This window comes from Rhinolophus hipposideros, assembly GCF_964194185.1.
Source record: "Rhinolophus hipposideros genome assembly, chromosome: 21".
In the NCBI taxonomy this organism is placed as follows: Eukaryota; Metazoa; Chordata; class Mammalia; order Chiroptera; family Rhinolophidae; genus Rhinolophus; species Rhinolophus hipposideros.
The window spans coordinates 29,656,520-29,677,620 of NC_138067.1; the positions used below are offsets into that span (position 1 = coordinate 29,656,520).

The following is a 21,101-nucleotide window of genomic DNA, read 5'->3' on the forward strand; positions in this document are numbered from 1 at the left end:
CGGACCTGCCTGTGTGCGCCTGCGCGGCGGTTGCCGTGGAGACCAGGGAAGCGTTGGGCTACTAACGCCCCGGGCTCGAGTGGCGGGCAGGGAAGAAAAGCCGGTCCTCCCTGGCGCGGCTGAAAGCCACAGCGACTCCGCTCAGCGAGGCTCCCCAGGGCTACCCTTCGGTGTTCGGAATAAACATGCACCCCGAGACTTTGGAGCCCGCGGCGGAGGGGCCAGAGGAGCAGGACTGCGTGCAGGAGCCCGGCGTGGAGCAGGGCGTGGAGGAGTCTGCGGGTGACCACGGGAACGCAGGCCACGGAGACCGCAAAGAAGGTGCCGACCGCCGCCCCAGGGAGGCGAGGGGGGCCACGGGCTGACCTCAACACCACACACCTGCTCTTCACAGCCGGCAATAACGATGAGGATAATAGCAGGGGCGGCCCACACTTGGTGAAGGACACCTGCCCGCTGCGGAGGGCTCTCCTCTCCCTATTTCATACAGATGAGCAAGCTGACACTTAAAGAGGTTCTAGGACTTGCTCCAATCGGATGACCCTCCGCCAGTCAATGACCACAGAGACGCACAGCTGGATAGTCCGACTGCGGGGCCGAATCCTTACCCCGCACGCCATTCTCTCAGAGCCCAACTTCTTCGTGTTTTGAATGTATCCCTTTATGGCTATGAGTATGTAAGATCAAAAGGTGTCTCGGCAGGACATCCTGAGTGAACCTGCAGCGTCCAGTCCCATCAATGCCTGACCCACGGTAGAGAGAGTGAATGAAGAGCTGGTGGTGGTGGGGTCAGCCGGTCGGGCCCCCCCACTGCTTCCCAGCATGAGCACAGAAAACAGGCTTCAGCCTCTGCTCCCACTTGGCTTGGGTCCCTAAAGGAAACATTTTAGTGACTGAAGGAAAGACTTGATTTGTGTTTCGTTTTTTGAACACAGTCAACAAAAATGTATCTTGAGCACAGACTGTCCAGACAAGCCCTATATGAGGAGCTATAGGGAAAGCACGTTGCTCTGTGGAAAGCCACTCACGCTGGGTTCAAATTGCGGCTCTGCAACGGGCCAGCGTTGTGGCTGTTGGCCCAGCGCTTAACCTCTTTGTGGTGCAGTCCCCTCATCTGCAAGCAGGAATAATTATAATTAGAGTTTCTGGCACACGGTGGGCCATGAATAAATGGTAGCATTTGTTATTAATGTAATCAATTGTATACATTGAGCACCTCTTCTTTATTTCACAAACCTTTACCTAGTGTGGTAAATGCTCCTGTGGTTGAGCATTGTAGGCAGTGGGAAATGGGGAAGTGTAAGACAGTCCCACACACCCAGTGTTTAGTAGACCACACAAAGACACAGACAGCAGAAGCCAGTGGCCCTTAAGATTAAGTGCATTTGAATTAGCCAATTTTGGTTGACCTTTAAAAAAAAATTAAGTGCATTTAAATGGGCTCATTTCCACCATTTTTGTTTCTTTTTTTTTCCTTTTGTGAACTTTAAGAACAGAGAACATTATAACAATCACGCATGTATCGCCAACTGAACTGAAAATGATTAATATTTCTATCGTGTTTATTTGAAGTATTTTTTAAGTCTTTTTTAAATAAAGAAATAAAACATTTCAGATAAACTTAACATTCCTTCCCCTCCCCCTCCATTCCTAATCTCATTCCCTTCTCCCCAATGCATAACATTGGCTTGTGTGTTTTTAATTAATATATAGTAACTTGTGCTTATTATGAAACTTCTTGCTTTTTTCACTCCATGTATGTTTCTTAGAATTAACCATATTGTTGATGTAGCTCCAGTGCATTCTTTTCAAAGGCAGAATAATAATCCATTGTTTTATTTAACCAGTTCCTATGGATGGACATCTGCATTGTGACGAGTTTTTGGCTGTTACAAATAATGTAACAGAAATGAATAACTTTGTGCACATCTCCTTGTTCACCTGCACAAGAACTTTTATAGAGGACCTACCTAGAAGTGAAATTTCCATAGTCCTTACAAAGCTTTAAAAAACTGTTATAACAGCACTAGGAATAGAGACAGTGGAAATGTAATGGCTCGGTGCGATGTCAGAGGGGTAGTGGATGGGAGAGGGGGTTTACACAGTGTGAGGGATATAAATGATAAACATCTAAGTATTACTTTGTCTTGTGCCCCTGAAACTAATAAAAAAAAATGTATACATTTAAAGAGAACTGGTGTTCCCTACTAAAAGCAGACAGTAATCAATGAAGTTGACCTTGGGGGAATTTTTAAATATTTTTCTTCATCTCCACAGACCCAATCTCTTATTTTACAGAAATTAATGATCCTAAGGCAACATGTGTGGGTCCTTCTGACACATCCTACCAAAGAGAGCAGAAACAGAGTGGTGACAACAGGTCGCATGGTTGCTTAGAACACCAGAGAGATGACAAGGAAAATTATGGTCCCAGGTATGTGGGAATGATCCTGCCAATTATAGCACATATTTGCCCAGTAAGGGAGATGGGTAATCACCCCTTTGACAGGTAAGGAAATTGAGGTTCATGGAGATTAAATAGCCCACTGTCTGTAGTAGTGGAGTCAGGACGGCTGATTACACTATTAAAAGTATTCTTATTAGAACATATGTTGCAATTTTTACAAATGCTGAAATATTAGATGAGGCCCTGAAAGCTATACAAAAAAAAAAATGAAGAACTTAAAATAGTTATCAGGTACATAACATATTGTGGCATTTGGGGAAAGAATGGATGTGGTAAAGAATTTCTGGAATATATTTTAGAGCTGACAAACTCAAATTTCTTGTTCATGTTTTTCATTTAACAGAATGACTAAAAGTTTCCTGCAAAAACTCTGCAAGCAACACAAGCTTTATATTACCCCAGCATTGAATGATACACTGTATTTACATTATAAAGGTAAGGATCTGATAGAGGAGATGTCTCATGTCAGGCAGAAAGACTGATGTTATAAAAAATTACTTGGGGGGGGAAATCATCTGGAATTCTCACATTATATTATAGTAGAAATTTCAGAATTTAGTGGAGGTTTACAGAAAAGCAATAATATTTCTCTGAGCAGAGTCTTACCTGACTAGAATTTATAAAGGGTCACTGGCTCTATGCATACGAGGGAAACACATTGTTATCTTTTATTTAAGATTTCCATAAACTTAATAATTTTTCAAGCCAGAAGCTAGTTGTAAATTCTTGGGGCTTCTGAGGGATGTATTGTAAAGGATTGAAAACTGGCATAGAAAACAAAGGATGAGGGTCCTGGGGTGCCTCTCAAAATTGAGAAGTATGAAGAATGGCATCCCCGAGGGCTCACATTTGGTGTCCAGTATCTCTTATAAAAGTTCAGGTTCATACACAGAGCTATTTCTCCCAATGCTAAAGAAGAGTGATAGCACCCAGTCTGGGCTGAATGGGAGATGCTCCACTCGCCTCCTAAGTCGTCTATGTGTTCATTTGTTTATTCAGTAAGTGTTTACTGAGGGCCTTCTGTGTGCCTGGCACTGTCCTGGTGCTGGAGACACAGGGATGGATGCCGTGAAGATGGCTTCCTGGTGTCCCGGGGAGGGGCCCCGGCCAGGGAGGCCCAGCAGCACAAATATCTTACCAGTTCGGAAGGACTCCCGAATGGTCTCCTTACCTCCACGTTGTCTCCTCCAAAATGCTCCATCCATTTTCTAGGGGTAGCGGTGATAAGATGACGTAGAAGGGCAGATCCCCGGGAGGTCAATATTTAATAGGTGGGAAGAAGAAGGGGACCCACTGGGTTGGACCAAGTAGAAAGATTCGGGGAGGTAGAACAAGGAGAGAGGTGTGCCCATATTATCTACCACTGTGTAACAACTTACCCTCACACTTAGCAACTTAAAACAAATTCATTATCTCACGCTGTTCGCTGTTCCTCGGGGCCACGAACCTGGGAATGACTTCTGCTGGGTGGTTCTGGTTCAGTCTCTCATGACGTTGCAATCCAGCTGTCAACTGTTTCTTTTCCTAACTTTCCATTTGGATCCCCAAACTGAAAAATAAAATAAGAGCCACAGTTTGCGTTAGCTCCAGGTGTAGCTCGATCCCAGTATTCCTAGTGCTTCTTCAGGAGGCTGCACTCTCCTTTTCTTGGCCCCACTTTCCTCTGATTCATTTCCTGCAGGTCACCCCTCACCTCTACCCACACCAAGCCAGGAAGGGAAGGCAGCTGCTGCAGAGCGCGGCTCCCCCTAGCCAGGCTGGCCACTCCAGCAGAACGACCAGCTTTTTCCCAATGGAGCCCACCATACGCCCCAGGATTCACCAAGTGGGCCCCCACTTGGCTAAGTGTGACCAACCCTGAATAAATCACTGTGACTCTGAGAGTCACGGGGTAGTTATCAGAGAGGATGTTCCTCGAAGAAAAGTGGCAGTGGTGTCCCTAGAGGAAGAAGGCATGGGATATTAGGCAGGGAGGCAAAAACCATGGTGACCCCTGTGTTTCTTATCTGCGGGGAGTTTAATGGACACCCCGTTCCTTCTCACTAGGTTTCGATCGCATTGAGAACTTGGAAGAGTACACGGGACTGCGCTGTCTCTGGCTGGAGTGCAACGGAATACAGAAAATTGAGAACCTGGAGGCCCAAACCGAATTGCGTTGCCTCTTCTTGCAAGTGAACTTGCTTCATAAAATCGAGAACCTAGAACCTCTGCAGAAACTCGATGCTCTTAACGTCAGCAACAATTACATCAAGACCATTGAAAACCTTTGTGAGAATGCCCCACCAGGGGTCTTTCTAATCGCCATCATGTCCACCACTTTCCCCTGGGGGAGGTTCTACAATGTTATGTACTATTGTGGGCAAGAAACAGTTTGATGCCTTTGTTGCTTACTTCTGCTGACTTCCCCTTCCAGCCTGTCTGCCGGTGCTGAACACGCTCCAGATAGCGCACAATCACTTAGAGACGGTGGAAGATATTCAGCATCTAAAGGAGTGTTTGAAACTGTGCGTCCTTGATCTTTCCCACAATAGGCTGAGTGATCCCGAGATCCTGAGCATTCTGGAGAGCATGCCCGATTTGGTAAAACACACCCCCAAAATCTCTCTTCTTTCTTCTGCTTCATTCCACCCTCCCAACCTCTCTCCTTCCTTTCTTCCTACTGTCTTTCCTTCTTCCTCACTCTGCCTCTTTGTATTTTTAGCTGGAGTATATTGAATGCCAGATGCCATATCATTGCACCCACAGATCTTTCAATGTGTCTCTCTGACAGATAAGGACCCTTTTTCAGCAAAATAAAAATGCTATTATTCTATCTAAGATGTTATAATAACTACATCCAATATGCAGACCATGTTCTGTTTTCCCCCTTTGTCTCAAAAAGGCGTTTTGACCATTGGGTTGTTTAACTCCAAACCAGATCCACATATGGTACTTGGGTTATCTGTCTCTCGAGTCTCTTGATCTCTCACTGTCCCCCTTCCCTGTCCCCCACCCCCATCCACCCCATTAATCGTTGAAGAGGCTGGGTCCTTTCTCTGGCAGTGTGCAACGTTCTGGAGTCGGTTGATTGCATTCTCATGGGGTCATTTACCAGGTTCTGCTGTACCCAGTATTCCTGTAAAATGATAATGGAGCCAGGTGCTTTATCAGATCCAGGCTCAGTCTTTAACTTTGGGGTGTGGTGTTGCAGCACACCCTGCGGCCTGTCATGTCCGGTGGCCTCTCTTTTCCTAACTTTGAGATTGATTAGTGGACTCAGGTGTTGTCAGCCTGATCCAGCCATTATGTCCCCCATCGATCTTCCTCCCAGTTGTTTTAGCAGCCACTGAGAAGCATTGCCGAGATGCCTTATTTCATTAGGGCACACGACGATCATTTTCTAATTCTCTTATTCCTTCTGCATTTATTGGTTGGAATGTTCCTACAAAGAAGAGCTTTCCCTCATCAACTAATGGTTCCCTAATATCTGGTTCATACAGAAAAGACCGGGATAAATATCTGGTTCTTTCTTTTTATTTATCAGTTTTCAGAGAAATGCGTCAAGAACCTAGCAACAATCAATGGTGACCATGAAGGGTTTTTCTTTTCGGTGGAATTTATACATACAGTGTATAAATGGATTTATACATACAGTATTTGAGGTGACTTAACCCTTGCTTTCATTTTAATATTGGATGTTCAAATGGTCCCATCTTCGGACTTGTGACAACCCTCCAGGTGGCACCCATGTCCTTTTCACTCAACCCCAGTGGCCTTTGATGGCTGTCTTGCCTTTTAGGGTATATGCATTATCATTTGTACTAGTAAAAAATATTTAAAATAGCACATAAAACACTTGAGTTCACTGTTGACTGCTTAGAGCATGGGTAAGTAAGGAAAAAGTGAGTCAATTAAAAGAAAAATAGTTTAAGTATACTCTGCAGAGCAGACTGTTAAGGACTGTTTAGAATTGCTAGCACTTGGTGATAATATAAAGCTGTATTATAATATGTACTTTTTTTTCCTCACTTGGCTGCCATAACAAATTACCACAGCCTGGGGGGCTTGCACAACAGGAATTTATTTTCTCATAATGCTAGAGGTTAGAAGTCCAGAATCAAGGGGTCGGCAGAGGTGGTTTCATTCTGAGGCTTCTCTCCTGGGCTTGTAGACAGCCATCTTTTCCCCATGTCCTCACACTCTTCCCTCCGTGTCTGTCTGTTTCGTAATCTCTTCTTTCTGAAAGGACGTCCATCCCACTGGATCAGAGCTCACCATTTGTGACCTCGTTAATCTTAACCACCTCTTTATAGGCCCTCTAACCAAATACAGTCACATTCTGAGGTGCTGGGGGCTAGGACTTCATCATATGACCTTTGGAGGGACACAATTCAGACCATAACAAAAGCAGTCTGCCTTAGAGTTTGTTTTATGATTGCTTTCGTCTCCACACCCCCTGTACCCCTTTAGTACCTCCACCTGGAGTACTGGCTCCTACCACCCCAGGCCCCACAGGACAGGGTACTGGACAATATGACAATAATGTTGAAAGCAGTACAAGAACGAAGTTAGGGAAATGCTAAACTAACTAGTTCACAATATATGCATTTTCTCCAACAACAAAAGCCACTTTAGATGTGAAAACTATTTCATCAGCGTAACCGATGAAATGGTTTGCCCACCTGTCTTCTTAACTGTTCGCCTTCTTTGAGTTTCATAAGCAGGAGAGGAGGTGACAGTATTTAAAAATTGGGTGGGGGACAGGGGAGTGGCATGCCGTCACTGCTGTATCCCTTTCCCTTTCCTGGTCCCCACATGACATCAGGGAGACCTGTAGGCCTGGTGAGAAAGGCCCTCGCAGTAGATAAGCAGGCATTTGGCATCCTTTCCCCTTAGTCACTGCTTCTCTGTCAAGCCGTTGTGTGTCTTTTCTTAAAATGGATCCTGGCTGGGGAGGAGAAAAAACAATTAGACTGAGATTAATTTCAGTAGGAGGGATTGGGTGAGCAAAACTCCTGTAATCGCTGCCCTTGGAAAAGGCCTCAGGAAATGTTTCCCAGTATTGTTCTGCAAGGCCGAGGAGACTGCCATCAAAGCTCAGAAAAGAAAGTGCTGCCCAGTTATCAGGACAGTTCTGATGACACAAAAACAAGGATACCCTCCTCGCTTCACTAATAAAGTCCTCAGGACACGACGAGGTTGGCTCTTCCTCTTGATTGATTTATTCTGAGAGCACAGCACATCTGAAATATTTAAACCACATCCACTTTTTAGTAATTAATTTGGTTCTGTCCGTCTGCTTACAGCGTGTCCTGAATTTGATGGGAAACCCGGTTATTAGGCTCATCCCTAACTATCGAAGGATAGTCACGGTTCGACTAAAACACTTAACATTCCTGGACGATAGACCAGTTTTTCCAAAGGACAGGTAAGGAAAAGAAAAGCCTTTTGATCACATTTTAATATACAACAGTGAAGCATGCTTATTAAATGTTTTTTAAAACTCTATAATTTTTGGAGGATTTTCACACATTGTTAAATGTTCTTTAGAAATAGGTTTAGGGCTACCTAATTGGTCATAGTAGGAAATTTCTCTATTGTTGAGCCCTTATTCATAGGTTTTGTTTTTGTATTTTTTTAAATAATCCTTTGATAAATATCTTTGTGTATAAGTCTCTGACCTCATTGCTGATTGTTTCCTTCTAATGGAATTCAACAAGTTGTATCATCAGCCTAAAGAGTATGGTTTGAGCCCTTTTTGAAGGTGCTTATACATATTTTTTAATCGTTTTCTAGAAAGTTTGTAACAGTTTATAACTTCACCAGATTTTTCCATGTAAAAAAAAAAAGCTTTGCCAGATGAACTGATGAGTGAAGACGGTATCTCCTTTTAAATTCGCATTTTCTGGTAACTAATGAGGTTTGTCACGTTTACCATCTTTGTTGGACATTCATGTTTCCTCCTCTCTGTGTCATCCATTCATGACTTCTTCCCAGTTTCCTTTTTTTCTGGCAGTGCTGTTTCTTATTGATTCATAAGAGCCCTTTTTATATTAAGAATTTTGGACCCGGGACTGCCATGTGTATTGTCACTCCCTTTCTGTGCGTTTTTCATTGAAGTCACTATTCATTCTAACTTAGACTAAAAACTTCAGTAACATGGACAGCTTGAAGGGAAGTGCAATCTGAATTTTGAATGATACAACATTTTGAAAGAAATATACCTGGTAATATGTTTTTGAACTCACAAATTTAAGTCAAACTAACAAATATTTCAAATAGAAGTGAGAGCAGAATTGGGCAGAGAGGCACCCAGCTGCCCGGGGCACCCAGCCTTGGGGGTGATGGGGAACAGAGAGTGGCGCCTGCATGCTGACATCAAAGCCCAGCTCTGCAGCCACAAGTTATGTCCACTTGGGGGGACATAACCTCCTGAGCCTGACATTCCTCATCTGGAGAGTAGGAAAGTACTGACTGCAGGGTCCTTGTCAGTACCTGTGAATAACACGTGGGGCTTGAGCAAGTACAGGGCTCACAGGAGGAGTGAACCAATGGGAGTAGCTGTTGCTGAGGAGTCTGAGCCCCACCCTGGGGCAGCACTGACCAGCGGGAAAGTATAAGCAGGGATATGAGGTGGACCCTCAGCAGCGAGACACACCGCCCTGTGCAGTACAGCACCAGTTCAGGAGTCAGGGTTGGAATCCTAAGTCCACCACTACAGGCTGGTCCATTTTGGGCCTTGCTGTGGCTCTCTCTGCCTGGGATGAGCTTCATGGGTGTTTGCAGGTATCTCTGCTCACCTGTTATCTTATTAAGATCTCCGTGACTGACCACCCTATCTAAGTAGCACCTTTTCCTCCCAGTGTCTCTTCAGCCTGATTTATTTTCTTAGGATACAACAACGTCTAACATGCCTGTTTCCTTGTTTAGGGTCTGTCTTTCCCCATTAAAGGGCAGCTCATACAGAGAGTAATGTCATCTCCAGTATTACCTGTGGTCTCCACAGCCTCAGAACAATTCACCCATTTAAAGTGTACAATTCAGGGGTTTTTAGTATAGTCACAGAGTTGGTGCAACCATCACCACAATCAATTCTAGAATATTTTCATCACCCTAGCAAGGAACCCTTATCCATTGTCCTCCCCATTATCCATTATCCATTATCCTCCCCATTACCCGCCTTCTCCCAGCTCCTGGCAATCACAAATCTGCTTTTCTATCTCTGTAGATTTGCCTATTCGGGACATGTCACATAAATGGAATCATACAGGCGGTGGTCTTCTGTGACGGGCATGTTTCACTTAGCATGATGTTTTCAAGGTTCATCCACCTGTAGCAGGTGTCAGTGCTTCATTCCAAAACAATGTTACAAAATAATATTCTACTTGGATGTGCCACTTTTTATCTATCCATCAGTTGATGGACACTTGGGTCATTTCCACTTTTTGACTCTTGTAAATAGTACTGCCGTGGATATTTGTGTGCAGGCTTTTGTGTGGACTATTTTTTATCAACTCATTTGGGTAAACACTTAGGAGGAAGATTGCTGGGTTATATGGTAAGGCTATATTTCTAATTGCCAAACTGTTTCCCAAAGTGGCTGCACCATCTCGCACTCCCACCAGTATGAACGAGCGTTCTTTGTTGTTCCACATCCTCACCAACAGTTGGACTTGACAGTGTTTTGGATTTTAGCCATTCTAGTAGGTGTGTTGTAGTATCTTGTTTTAATTTGCATTTCTCTAATGTCATATGATGTTGAACATCTTTTCATATGCTTATTTGCCATCTGTATATCATTTTCGGTGAGGGGTGTCCAGATCTTTTGTCCACTTTTTTTTATTGTTTTATTTTTGAATTTTATTAGTTCTTTGGATACAAGCCATATTCAGTTATCTGTCTTGCATATATTTTCCCCCAGTCTATCGCTTGTCTTCTCATGCTTTTAAGCTTTGCACGTTTTTAAATTGTGTTGTCTTTGTATTATTGAGTTGGGAAAGTTCTTTATATATTCTAAATACAAGTCCTTTATTAGGGATATGATTTGCAAATACCTTCTCACATTCTGTCTTGTCTTTTTATTTTATTTATGGTATTTGTGTTACAAACATTTTTAATGTTGATGGAGTCCAATTTCTCTATTTTTTTTCCTTTTGTCACTTGTGCTTTAGGCATTGCGTCTAGAAGACTTTGCAAACCAATTGACTTTAGAGATTAAAATATACGTATGTTAACTTCTGTCCTTGCCAGTTAACATATGTGAACTTCTGTCCTAACTTGTGTCCTTGCCACATGTCCTATGTGCCTTTGGTTTGATTTGGGGGGGAAATGAACAAGTTTGGTCAGATAGTATGTTTAGCATTTACCTTTACCTGTGACCATTCAAACCTCCCTGATTTCTGTTTATTTATCCTTCTACACAGAGCTTGTGCAGAGGCCTGGGCTAGGGGAGGGTATGAAGCTGAGAAAGAGGAGAGATGTCAGTGGGAGAGCAGAGAACAGAAGAGGATCACGGACAGCTTGGAGGCCTTGGCAATGATCAAGCGGCGGGCTGCAGAGAGAAAGCGGCAGAAAGAGAGCCAAGAGAAAGGTACATGCTGGAGACCAAGATGCTACCCAGAGCTCTGTGCAGATTAGAAATCCAGGCTGTTGAACTCAGTCTTTCATCTCTGGGTTTTGGTTGGTGGGGGGGAGGGTTGGACCATTTACTCACATACTTGCAGATCCAGTTGCACTGGGCGTCTCCAAACGGCCGGGGCAGTGAAAAACCCAGACAAGTGTGTGTAGTTTCAAACCACTTCTAGTGATTAAAACATAATTTGTTATTTTCCAAAATAAATGATATATTAGTTTTCTATGACTGCTGTAACAAGTTACCATAACTGTAGGGGCCTAAACAACACAAATTTATTATCTTACCACAGTTCTGGAGCTAAGTCTGACATGGGTCTCCCTGGGCTAAAATAAAGGTGTCAGCACCGGGTTCCTGCTAGAGGTCCCAGGGGACATTCTGATTCCTTGTCATTAAGGAAGACAGCTTGTTTTCCCCATTCCTTGGCTCATAGCCCCTTCCTCCATCTTCAAAGCTAGCAGCACAGCATCTTCAAATCTTTCTCTAGCTCTGACCTCCTGCCTCCCTCTTTTGAGGTCCCTTGTGATGACATTGGGCCCACCAGGACAGTCCAGGATAATCTTCCCATCTCAAGGTTCTTAATCCTAATCACAGCTGCAAAGTCCCTTTTGCCATGTGAGATCACATAGTCACAGCTTTTAGGATTAGGACACGACTGCTTTGTGGGGCCATTGTTCTGTCTACCACAAATGAACATTATGACCTCATATCAAAGCAGCACGGTATTGTACAATACCATAAATAAAATAAAATCACCAGCATGTGTACTGGGGGCTTCGTCAGTGTCCTTTATGCCTCGTTTGAATCAGAGGGTTATAGTAATCTTGATTTTTTTTTAAATTGCTATTAAGGTTTTTCATGACTACTATTGCCCCTTTAATCTCACATTTTTCTGCACACAGAAAGGTCTCACCACCCATTTAGTTGGGGGGGGGGCACTCATAAATAAATAGGTTTCTGTACATAAATCTCAGGCCCAGATACACACACTTAGATACATGTGGAATGAGCATGCAGACACTGTCAGAGATCCCACCAGAGGGAGAGGATATGGTTCTGCCTCCTCCAAGGAGCCCAGTTTCCCTGGGGAGGCAAAGAGGAGTGCCAGATACCCGGATATAGAATTAGGTTGTCAATCGGGAAATGAGACAAGGTTAGCTGGGCTGGATGGGAGCATATCAAGAAGGGCCTTGGAAACCAGCTTTGACATGGCAGGTGACAGTAAGTCATGGGCTATGAAGGATAGACAGTGGTCAGGAAACAGTGTTAGTGGAATGAGCTTGGTGGTGGGGATGGTTGGATGAATAAGGGGTAGGGGGTAAGGAGGTCCTGCACGTGGGGAGCCAGGAAGGGAGCTGCAGCCCCAGGACTGGGGAGAGACCTTCTGTGCAAATCACAATGGCAGGACCAGGGCAAGCCTGGGAAATGTTCTTGTCCCCACGGACCCTCCATGCTATTCTAGGATCTTGGAGTCTCTCTCTTGCCTTCCTTCCTTACCCCCCACCCCCACCATTTCAAGATGGTCTGTTACTTTTCTATGACTGCCGTAACAAGTTACCATAAATTTAGGGGCCTAAACAACAAAAATTTATTATCTTACCACAGTTCTGGAGCTCAGAAGTCTGATACGGGTCTCACTGGGCTAAAGTCAAGATGTCAGCAGGGCTTGGTTCCTTCTGGAACCTTCGGGGTGATGGGGCAGAACCAAGTATGGCTGCTTGCTGCCCAAAAGCCAATACCTGAGAGACAAGGGTTGGGTGGAAAGGAAAGTTTATTTTATTCAGGAAGCTGGCAGCCTGGAAAGATCGTGAATTAATGTTCAAAGATCATCTTCAAAGTCTGGGACCAAGCAGAAGAGTTTTAAAGGGGAGGAAGGAAAGGGGGAGTTCCAGGGAACTGAGAGAGAAGTCTGTTTCTTTAGTCACAGAACACTTTTTCACGTCAGACTCCTGGGGGGTGTCAGCAGCTGGTCACAGCTACCTTGTGGAAACATTCTTTCCTTCTGCAAAACAAACTCAAATTCTCCTTGAGACCCTGAAGTTATCTCCTGCTTGATAAAAAAACAGCACATCAGCAACACAAAATTATACTATGAGCCCAAAGGAGTTGAGCTAGAAGAGCTGTTAACATGTGAACAAAGGCCTAATTAAGAATTAAATTATTTAATTCTAGCTGCCAAAATACCAGGGGCACTAAAATTACAAGGAGCAAGGCTACATGTCTACTTTCAGGTTTGGCGTAAATGAACCCCTCCCTGCCCCCCCAATCTACTGCCCTGAGTAGCCAGCATTTGGTAGATTGAGGGAGGAAGTGAGTCCTGATCCAACCCCAAAGAGAGCCTGTGGGATCCTGGGGATGGTGCTCAGGGCTCCTTCACAAATAAGAACCCCCTTCCGCGTTCTATACCCAGAACAGCCAGAGTCCCCATATGTGTTTTTAAATGACACATTGTTTTTCACCTGATTACAAAATGTGAATACACTCACTACACATAGGCAACATAGAAAAGCGTAACATAATTGCAGCAAAGTCACTCATTATTTCGTGTGGGTATTTCCTGACTTTTCCTCATACATGTAACATATATATATTTTTAAATAAAAAAATGGCATAATTATATTTGCCTACTCTTTTGAATTAACATACTATATTTTCTATAAAATAGTCATTCAACACATAAAATAGTAATTCAAAACAACATGTTTTTTTCCCAGCTTTTTATTTTGATAGTTTTCAAATTTTCTGAAAAGCTTAAAGCATAGGAAAATGAAAAGCTGTTGTGTCTAGATCAGATGGTTTTTAACACTTACACACACACCTACACACACTTTCCACTTCTGTTGAACCATTAGAAAGTGAAAGCAGACACTGTGGCTCTTAAACCCAAATACTTCCAAGTCCATCTCCTAAGAGCCTCCTGCATTTTCTTAACGGCTGTGTCTAGATTCCTCTCCTGGACATTTAGCTCCGTTTACTTAACAATCATAAACAATGATTTGATGAACACCCCTGTGGGCAATTCTTTACTGGTCCCTGACAGATCCCCATGGTCACTCTTAGCAGTTTGCTGCGTGTCCCCAGGACACAAGACACGAGATGTGGAGATACCCTCGTCTTCCCAGAATGCTTCCCTGTTCACCTTTGGACTTCTCTTATTCAGGAGAGGGGCCAGCGCCAGACAAGAAGGAGAACGGGGATGCTGATGTGGAAGGGAAGGAAGAGCCTTGTGAGGATGGAGAAAGGCAGCAGGAAATGGAGCTGTTTGTCAAGGAAAGCTTCCAGGCCAAGGATGAGCTCTTCCCGGAAACGCCAAGTCTCTCAGAGCAGCTGCCTGCAGAAGTCAATGCACCGGTTGAAGACCAGGAGCCACGAGGGGCTCTCCCAGCTGAGGCCCCCAGGGCAGCGACCCTGGGAGCTGCCTGGGAAGGTACTGTGATCTAGAACACAGGTGCTGGCCCAGGGCCACACTCCCAGAATCATGGCCTCGGGCTCATGCATTTGTGGGACCTGGGCTGGTTTCCACTTCCGGTTGCTGTTTCTGTAAGCTAACGTACACATATCATCTCATTAGCCAGAGCAGCATGGCCCATGGTAGTGTAGCGGGAGGCATGACTACATTTTCTAATAGTCTCATGAAACAAAGTAAAAAGAAGTGGGTGAAACACTAACAATATATTTTATTTTCCCCAATATAGCTTAAATATAATAATCTAAATCAGTATAAAATTATTAATGAGATACTTTACTTTTAGGGGGCACTAAGTCTTCCAATCCAGCATGTATTTGATACTTAAACAGCACATGGCAATTTAGATGATAACTTTTCAATGGTTAAAGTGAAATGTAGTCCTACCAAAAGAAGCGAGTTGTTTTATACTGCTTCCGCTTTTAAATGTACTTCATTAAAAATAAAAACAATTACAATGAAAAATTCAGTTCCTCAGGAGCACTGGCCACATTTCAAGTGCTCAGTCGCCATACGTGGTTCTGCCTACCTTAGCGGATAATGCCGATCTAGGAAAAGGAACCCGTCAAGTTCTAGCCACGGTCCTTGGGTCCTGCCGACTGACAGATAGCCGCAGGGCTCACCTGGGATACTGTCCTGTTGCTATGGTATTAGTGAGGATGAGGCAGAGCTGGCACCTGCCCAGTTCACAGGCCCTTGGGAAATGGGATCATTCTGTCCCCAGCCCGCAACATGTGAGGTATGCTTGGGGAGTTTAGTTGGTCTGGCCCAGTGTAGTTCTCCCAGAATGGAGGTTCCCCACTGTCTGGGAGAGACATAGAACTGCTGATTTAGGTGTTGTCATACCTACAATTCTTGCATAATCACTCCATCCCTGTGATTTCTTGCTTTGAGATCACACCTGGTCTAGCAGTAGAGTTTTCCATGAGTGAAACCAGCCTTCGCCTCACTGAACAAAGGGCACATTTCAAAAGGAGTGGCTTAATTGCAGCATCTGAGGTCGGGAGACGGAGACGAAATCCAGATCTATGTTTCCAATATGCATGGGTACACAGTGAAGGCCACGGCTTCACAGGCTGTCTTGTTTAGCCTTCTCAACTTTACAAGTCAGGTGCTATCATCATTGCCCCATTTTATGGAATTGGAAACGGAGGCTCAGAGAGGTGAAGTAACTTGTTCCAAGTTGCAGAGCAAGTAAATGGTAGAGCTGTGTTGTGGGGCTGGGGTCATCCAAATCACCCACAGAAGCCCTGTCTGCATGCTTCCTTGTTTCCTCCTAAACTGGTGCCCCACTGTGGCTCTTTGAGTCAGGCTGGGTATGGCTATTACTCAGGTGGCACACTCTGGACCTATGTATAATGAGAAAAGTTGGGCCATTACTCTCTAATGTAATAACTGAAGCCATGAGACTGAAGAGAAAGCAGAGAGCAGGACCCAAGGATACAGCCTTGGGAAGCTTGAAAAGTTGGGGCCTGGAGGAGGAAGAGGAACCAGATCTTGATTCCATATTTATTCCCAAGTTAAGCTTGAGATCATTTAACAGGCCTCCCTGGCACTTGTGCAGTGCTCCCAGGCATGTGCCCTGAGGGATAGGCAGTCCAAGAGGATGGGGGGTTCTGCCCTTCCTGACAGGACTATGTCACTTGACTCTCCAGTTTGCCTCTTCTCCAGCTTCCAAGTTGGCCTTTGACGTTATCACATTTCTCAGTCTCCTTGCCCATCCATCAAGTCTTTTCCAAGGTTCCTGTGTACTCTGCCTTAATTCCTGGCTGGCACTTCCCTCTCGTTGGAGTCGTCCCTGGGTCCCAGAAGGGAGAAACTCTCTCCTTTTCCCTTCCCTTCCCTTTCTTTTCTTTTTAGACATAACCCCATCCTAATCTGGGGATTCTCACAGCTCCTATCACAGGGGCTGGCCTTTCAGGCCAAGAAAGTGTTGTCCTTCCACCGCTCTTGGAATCCATGACCTTGGCCTCGTGAACCTGACTGCTGCGTATAAAACTAACCCCAAGGTTAATTCTTTGTTGTTGTTCCTTAGAATCGACTCCTCAGCCGGTGGCCAATGAAGGTGCATCAGGTGCAGAACTTGATGAAGATGTGGAAACCATTATGCAGGACACAGAGGAGAAGCTCTTCATCGATGTACGTAGATAGTTCCTTCACTGATATGTAAATACCGTGTTTCCCCGAAAATAAGACCTGGTCTTATATTAAGTTTTGCTCCAAAAGACGCATGAGGGCTTATGTTCCAGGGATGTCCTCCTGAAAAATCATGCTAGGGTTTATTTTCTGGTCAGGTCTTATTTTCGGGGAAACACGGTAGTTCCATGAAGAGATAACTAACTATGTGCTTCACAGCTTATAAAACAGGTGATCAGATACAAACCTTCAAAATCCTCACTCTCCTAAGTGTGGTCCTTGGACCAGCGGGCGGGGCATCCCCTGGGAGCCAGTTAGAATACAGACTACCACGCCCGACACAGACCTACTGATCCAAATCTGCATTTTAATACCATCTCCCCAAGTGGGTCATACACGTGCACATTCAAGACTAAAAAGCGCTGCCCACATGATTCCCCTTGAACTACGTAGGTCTACAAAACTCTTGTTTTCCCAGAAAGAAACGTTACTAAGCCAATTCTTTCCAGCTTGCCTTACGCGTATACACAATGGTTGAGAAAATTCTGTTATCATCAGAGCCTCCAATCCTCTGTGGACAGCTGCCCAGCAAGTGGTTGCTGCCATCGGCCTAGCCGGTCACTTCTCCAGCGGCTTGATATGACAGCCCAGTTCAGCCAGGGGGGTGTCTCGCCTCTGATGATCACCGCCTCACGAACCCTCACCTTCCTGACACTGTTCCCATTTTGGTAACCGTCTTATATGCTTGGGCCCAAGGAACGAGCACCTTTTATCACCACCACCCCCAGGAACTAGAGTTTGGTGGGGCAAGGAGTGGGGAGGCGTTTCCTTGCACCTTTAGCCTCCTCAGCCCTAGTGGACAGCTGGTTGGTGTTCACTCTGTCCTCCTGGAAGGACGGCCCTGCCCCTCTGCCCGTGAGTGAGCTCGCCAGTTTAAACCCGTGGGTACAACATTGCCCCCTGCCCACTTCCTTGATAAATTTCTAAACTGCTTCATTTCCAACTTCACAATTTCACTGGGCTCAGTAAGACTTAAACTGAGCATTGTCAATTTTCAGAATGGCTTTCTAGTTTTCTGGGTGTACATACTAAGAAACAGAACTGGGCAATTCATCTTTAACGTTTGAGAACCAGACATGTAGAGGACACCTAAGAGCTAATACTTACTGTTCTTGCCCTTTGCCTGGCACTGTTCTAAATACATCTTGTATTGACTGATTCAACCTTCCAGTAACTCTGAGAGGTAGGTACTATTCTCATTCCTATTTTACAGATGAGGAAATTGAGAAGCAACTTGCCCAGGGCTACATAGCTAGGTGTCGGTGGAGCAAGAATACCCACCTAGACAGTCTGGCTCCAGAGTTCATACATCTAACCACACATTGGGTTGCCAGCCTCCATGCTGGACCAGTTGTTAGACATAAAGATACCAAAAAACCACAACACAAAATCCTTCTAGTTTTGTGGCGGTCCAAAATATACTTATTTTATACCACAGAGTCCTGAGACTTCTTTGTATATAAAAGGTGCATTTGGTTTGGGCCCCATCATGTCCCCCCAGGTCACCTGGCTGTATCTCCGATGACAAAGTCGAGTGGAGAAGAATGTGGAAATTCTTCAAACATGTCAGGCCTTCCAAATCTCATTCAGTGATGAGATCCAGATACTTGAAATGGCAACGTGTGTGTGCGCGTGCGTGCTGAGCGTGTGGGGGGATGCCCGAGGGGTTTGCATCGTTCCTTATTTCCCCTCCACGCTGTGCTTGCATAGAGTTCAGGCTTCCTGGACTACGAAGGCATGTGTGGCCTCCCTCCAATGTTCGGAGTGTGAGTGGCCTCCTGGTGACACGGGCTCCTTTGATCTTTCAGGACCTACCCGACTTGGAAGATGTTGACACAGGCGAATCTCTGGAAGGCCAGGACAAGGTGATAACACAAGCTTTCCCACCACCAGCACAATTCCACTTTCACTTCGTCTTCCCACTTACAAAGTGTATCTCCTTACCTTCGAAAGTGGTCTTTGTGCTTAAAGCATTGCACACCCCTTGTATTTTCACCTTTCAAAAGGAAATGTAGCTGTTGCTCACTTCTTCCGGGTTTTATGATCAACCACTTGGGTTTTCTTGAACATATTTTATCTCTGATTTTTAATAACTAGGCACTTACATCATCACCTGACATTTTTCTGCCCTTCCGCTGTATTTATATGTTCATCGTATGAATGTCTACACTAAAGCAACACAGAGAGGGGAAGGACAGATGGGGGGAGGAAGGAGGCGTATAAGAGGCACAGTGGGGAGTTCTCCCAACGTGACCTGACCCTCCTTCCCACAGCGGTACTGGGCATCTGTGTCTGCCAGACCCAGGCCCTTAGGGAGAGGAAGTGTGAGACAACCTGTGCTCATCACTGAGGAATGGAACAGACACGAGCCACAGTTCCCATGGGGCCTGACCTCCAAGGGGACTAAGTCCAGGTGGCCGGATTAGGCTTATGGTAGCCCGAGGCCAAGCCTCAGAGATGAGCCCATTCAGGAACCCGGGAGGGGTGGAGGTGTAACCAGAACAGAGTGGGCAGGGGCAGTGCAGCGTGGAGACCCAACAGAGAGTGGGAAAGAAGTGCAGACGTGGTTATGGAGCTCACCGTGACTTTGGGGCTCAGAAACAGCTGGCCAAGGCTATCCATCCCGAGGCCCAACTTTCCAAGGACAGAATGCTCTACTCCCTGCAGCCTTTCTTGTATGTGGCAACAGAGTATCTTGTGCTAGATAAAAGTGGAATTAACATTGTGCATTTTAGTGACTTGTGAAAACAGAAATGTTCAAATACATCTTTTTTAAACAGACAACGTGCTCTCCAAAGATTACAGTCATCTCGAGCTTAAGTGATGACAGTGACCCTGAGCTGGACTACACCTCAGTTTCAGGGCTGGGAAACACATCCACAGACACCCTTTCAAATATATTCGCAATCTCCAAGGACACCTCCAGGAAGGCTGAGACTCCCTTTACACACATATTTAAAGGAGCAGCAAAGAGGGATTTGGAAACCCAAAGCAAAGAAACCAAGTGCCCACGCCCGCTGATTCAGGAGGTCAATGACGACGAGCCTTCAGGCCATCTGCCAATGCCCCCAACCTGCAAAAGGGACGCCACACCACCCCTCTCCAGTGAGGATGGAGACAGTTATCTACTTTCGGCCTCTCCTCCAGGTAATGCCACCCCACTCTCAAGAACGCAGGGGCTGAAAGCTTTGACAGTGAGGAAATGAGCTGTTGACCCACACCCAGAGGTGCGTAGGCAACGGGGCATTCACCCTAAGAATCCCACGTTCTTGGACTGACTAGAGATGGCTGTGATCACGTTCCGAAGTTTACGCCTCTTCGAAACAGCCACTTGTTGGCCTGAGCCGATCCATTCCGAGGCGGGTGGCATCTCTGGGCTACTTAGGGCCATGCAGACCTTAGCAATCTTGTTCACCGGGTGTAGATGGGGGGCTGGGAGCCTGCATTTTTCAGCCCTTTGGCCTTTCCAGACCAAGGTTTCTGAGGCAGGGAGGGGACGGGTGACACCACAGCTAGGAATGTGGGACAGAACGAGGGTGGCTGCAGGCTTGAGGGAATAGCCCCTCCATAGTGAAAGGCCTGAATCCGGATGGGTAACATGCAAGATGGTGCTGGCAGGGAAGGGAGGTTCACCAGGCAGGGACAGCGTCCAGATCAACTGGCTGGGTGGACAAATGAAGCCACAAACTGACATATCAGCTCAGCCTGGTGCTGGGGGCCTGAGCACGTGACCAGGGAGATGCATTTGTGGGGGAAGCTGCCTAGTGCTTACTGATAACTAAGAAAACTGTGGCTATTTGTTCAGCAACTGCCTTGGGGACCCAAGTCAGGGCGTCTGCTGAACCTGGACAATTCCTGCTCTTACCTGACACTCCTCGGTAGCCAGCTTTGTCTCTCAACACAAGCTTTTGTGGTTCACTCAAGGCCTGCACAAGGGAAGAAATAAGGGGGTGACCACACTTCCCAATACTGAGTTATCTTCTTTCCTCTTTAGGAAACCACACTGGAAAGGATGGAGTGCCATCTGAGATGGAGCCCAAGGTAGAGGAGCAGGACATTGAATACGGCTTAGACTGAACCCCCTCCCCTCTACCCGGCGGCCCCTCTGCCCTTGGCCGAACAGGAAGCCACTGCTGGTGCAGGGGGCTGGGCTCCCCCCTTCCTTCCTGCAGTTCCCGGGAGTGCTCTGGGGCCTTGGCTGGAATGCATGCCTGCCGCACGACTCCTCTCCTATGCTCTCAGCCCCTCAAGTACTTCCTGTTCTCAGCATAACCCATTTCCCCTGGTCATTTGTGCTGTAAACCGTGTAACCGTAGATGTCTCATTTGAACATTATAAACATTTTAGTATCCACACGAGAT

At 45.6% G+C, this 21,101-nt stretch overlaps 1 protein-coding gene across 1 annotated transcript; it reads left to right on the forward strand.

The window, feature by feature from the left end:
- Nucleotides 1-13: 13 nt before the first annotated feature.
- On the forward strand, nucleotides 14-21,097 carry DNAAF1 (dynein axonemal assembly factor 1). Its single transcript, XM_081032174.1, has 12 exons — nucleotides 14-321; nucleotides 2,299-2,434; nucleotides 2,811-2,902; nucleotides 4,514-4,735; nucleotides 4,881-5,047; nucleotides 7,753-7,874; nucleotides 10,870-11,036; nucleotides 14,239-14,505; nucleotides 16,580-16,683; nucleotides 18,549-18,605; nucleotides 19,521-19,887; nucleotides 20,735-21,097. Exons 1-12 carry the CDS (start codon nucleotides 186-188, stop codon nucleotides 20,815-20,817), a joined length of 1,920 nt encoding a protein of 639 aa, XP_080888300.1. The 5' UTR covers nucleotides 14-185; the 3' UTR covers nucleotides 20,818-21,097.
- Nucleotides 21,098-21,101: the final 4 nt, after the last annotated feature.